This window comes from Rosa chinensis, chromosome 1 (assembly GCF_002994745.2).
Source record: "Rosa chinensis cultivar Old Blush chromosome 1, RchiOBHm-V2, whole genome shotgun sequence".
In the NCBI taxonomy this organism is placed as follows: Eukaryota; Viridiplantae; Streptophyta; class Magnoliopsida; order Rosales; family Rosaceae; genus Rosa; species Rosa chinensis.
Genome location: NC_037088.1, coordinates 52,958,187 through 52,960,284, shown reverse-complemented (window position 1 = coordinate 52,960,284; position 2,098 = coordinate 52,958,187). Strand labels below are relative to the sequence as shown.

The 2,098-nt window shown below is 40.7% G+C and overlaps 1 protein-coding gene across 1 annotated transcript; it reads left to right on the top strand.

Moving 5' to 3' along the window:
* The first annotated feature begins 641 nt into the window (after positions 1-641).
* LOC112182530 (NAC domain-containing protein 43) lies at positions 642-1,896 on the top strand. Its single transcript, XM_024321032.2, has 3 exons — positions 642-825; positions 929-1,200; positions 1,306-1,896. The coding sequence occupies exons 1-3, from the start codon at positions 642-644 to the stop codon at positions 1,894-1,896; spliced, it is 1,047 nt and encodes a 348-aa protein (XP_024176800.1).
* Positions 1,897-2,098: the final 202 nt, after the last annotated feature.

Genomic DNA, 2,098 nt, shown 5'->3' with positions numbered 1-2,098 from the left:
CTACCACAGACCCCTCTTCACGACCCCTGGCCTCCCTCCGGCAAGCCGCGCCGCGCCGTCGTGGCCTGAGTTGGGCTGCAGCGCCGTCGTCCGCACTTTAGCGAAAGTGCGGACGTCCTCTTTGGAACGCGTTAGTGTATATATATATATATATATATATATATATATATATATAATGGATTCTTGCCTATGAGTTTATAAGGGTTTGGACCACTCTATTCATTACTAATTTTTTGATGTAAACTCCAGATTATTTTATCAATTTTTAAGGTCGAAGGTCTTGGTTGTGTAATTAAATTCCCTGTCCTGTTTTCTATATTGATACCCACATAATCACGTTCCTGGACCCATCGTCTCTCGATCATCTGTTATGTAATATGTACAATATTGTAGGTAGGAACCATGTTCTTCTCGGAGCATGGTGAAACGAACCCCACACTAAACAAATTAAAAATATGTATGCATGTGTTCCATGACACCAAAAGCTTGAATTCCTTCATGCATGTTTTTCCTTTTAGGACTAACAAACACTAGTATATATATAGTCGTCCCCTTTACATACTTTGCGTACAACATCTTGTTAATTAGATCTCTATAACAGCTGTGGAGTGTGAAGAAATAACCCTTTATTTAAATTCAAAATGACTGAAAACATGAGTATATCTGTGAACGGGCAATCTCAAGTCCCTCCAGGTTTCAGATTTCATCCAACAGAAGAGGAGCTCTTGCAGTACTACTTGAGGAAGAAGGTATCCGGTCAGAGGATTGATCTCGATGTCATCCGCGAGGTCGATCTCAATAAACTTGAACCATGGGACGTCCAAGGTACGTACATGAATATTAATTAGAGAGTTGAGTCTATCTTTCCAACAAGTTATTCATCATCCATATATATGAAATAACCCTGTATTGATATTGGTTTTTGTAGAAAAGTGCAACATAGGAACCACACCACAAAATGATTGGTATTTCTTCAGCCACAAGGACAAGAAGTATCCTACCGGAACACGCACAAATCGTGCAACAGCTGCAGGGTTCTGGAAGGCCACTGGCCGTGATAAGGTGATACGCAGCAACTGCAAGCGGATCGGTATGAGGAAAACTCTTGTGTTCTACAAAGGAAGAGCCCCCCGTGGCCAAAAATCTGATTGGATCATGCACGAGTATAGACTCGACGACAACACTAGCAGAATCACTGATGTAAGTCATTAATTTAAAATCATCAAGAAATGTAAAAGTACAAAAACTTTGTAGTCCGCAAACATATTTATCAGTTTCTGGTTGAACATTATTTCTGTTAATTAGGTCTCCGTTGTCGTTGGGGAGGCATCTCAAGAGGAGGGATGGGTGGTTTGCAGAATCTTCAAGAAGAAAAATCTTCACAAAACCATAGACAGCCCAATTTTGATTGCACCAACTTCATCTATCACAACAGATAATATTACAAGTATCTTTGTTAGTTCATGTGATTATAATGATGAGGAAACTTTGAAGCATATACTTGATTGCATGGGATCAAGGACCTGCAAGGAAAAAACTAATGAAGCAAACAACTCATTAATCATGAACCACATTCATGGGTTTCATGACGATGATGATAGGTTCTTGAATCTTCCTAGCCTAGAGAGCCCAAACTCGTCTGCAGAGAATGATGACCCGGTGGGTCATCAAAGCGTGGACTTGGTTGGCCTCACCAACTGGGCAGCGCTTGATCGTTTCGTGGCTGCACAACTCGATGGCCGAGAAACGATGACCTACCCGGAATCAGGGAACTGCTTCAGTACTGATCACCATGATTATCATGATCATGAGCTCCAATTACCAACTACTCTGAGATCATCGAATTCATCCAGCAACGTGATCGAGCTGTGGCCTACTTTTGCTCCACATAGATGATGATTGTCATCCTCCGACTTGTCGAACACTCCTTTATAACAGAGCAAACCCTATATGTATAATATATTAAGGCCCCTCTAGTGAGGGATCTCATTTTTTAGCCATTTTAAGAGATCGTTTATTAAACCCACATTTTGATCACAAATCCACATCTCAACCCTTCAGTTTTTAGGTCTATATAAGTAGATAATCTCTACAAATT

What these genes read in the sequence shown, in the direction of transcription:
- LOC112182530 (XM_024321032.2), top strand. Translation starts at nt 642, where the DNA reads ATGACTGAAAACATGAGTATATCTGTGAACGGGCAATCTCAAGTCCCT. An exon ending in TGAACCATGGGACGTCCAAG is followed by an intron (nt 826 to 928) that starts GTACGTACATGA and finishes TGGTTTTTGTAG; the next exon opens with AAAAGTGCAACATAGGAACC. An exon ending in ACACTAGCAGAATCACTGAT is followed by an intron (nt 1,201 to 1,305) that starts GTAAGTCATTAA and finishes TCTGTTAATTAG; the next exon opens with GTCTCCGTTGTCGTTGGGGA.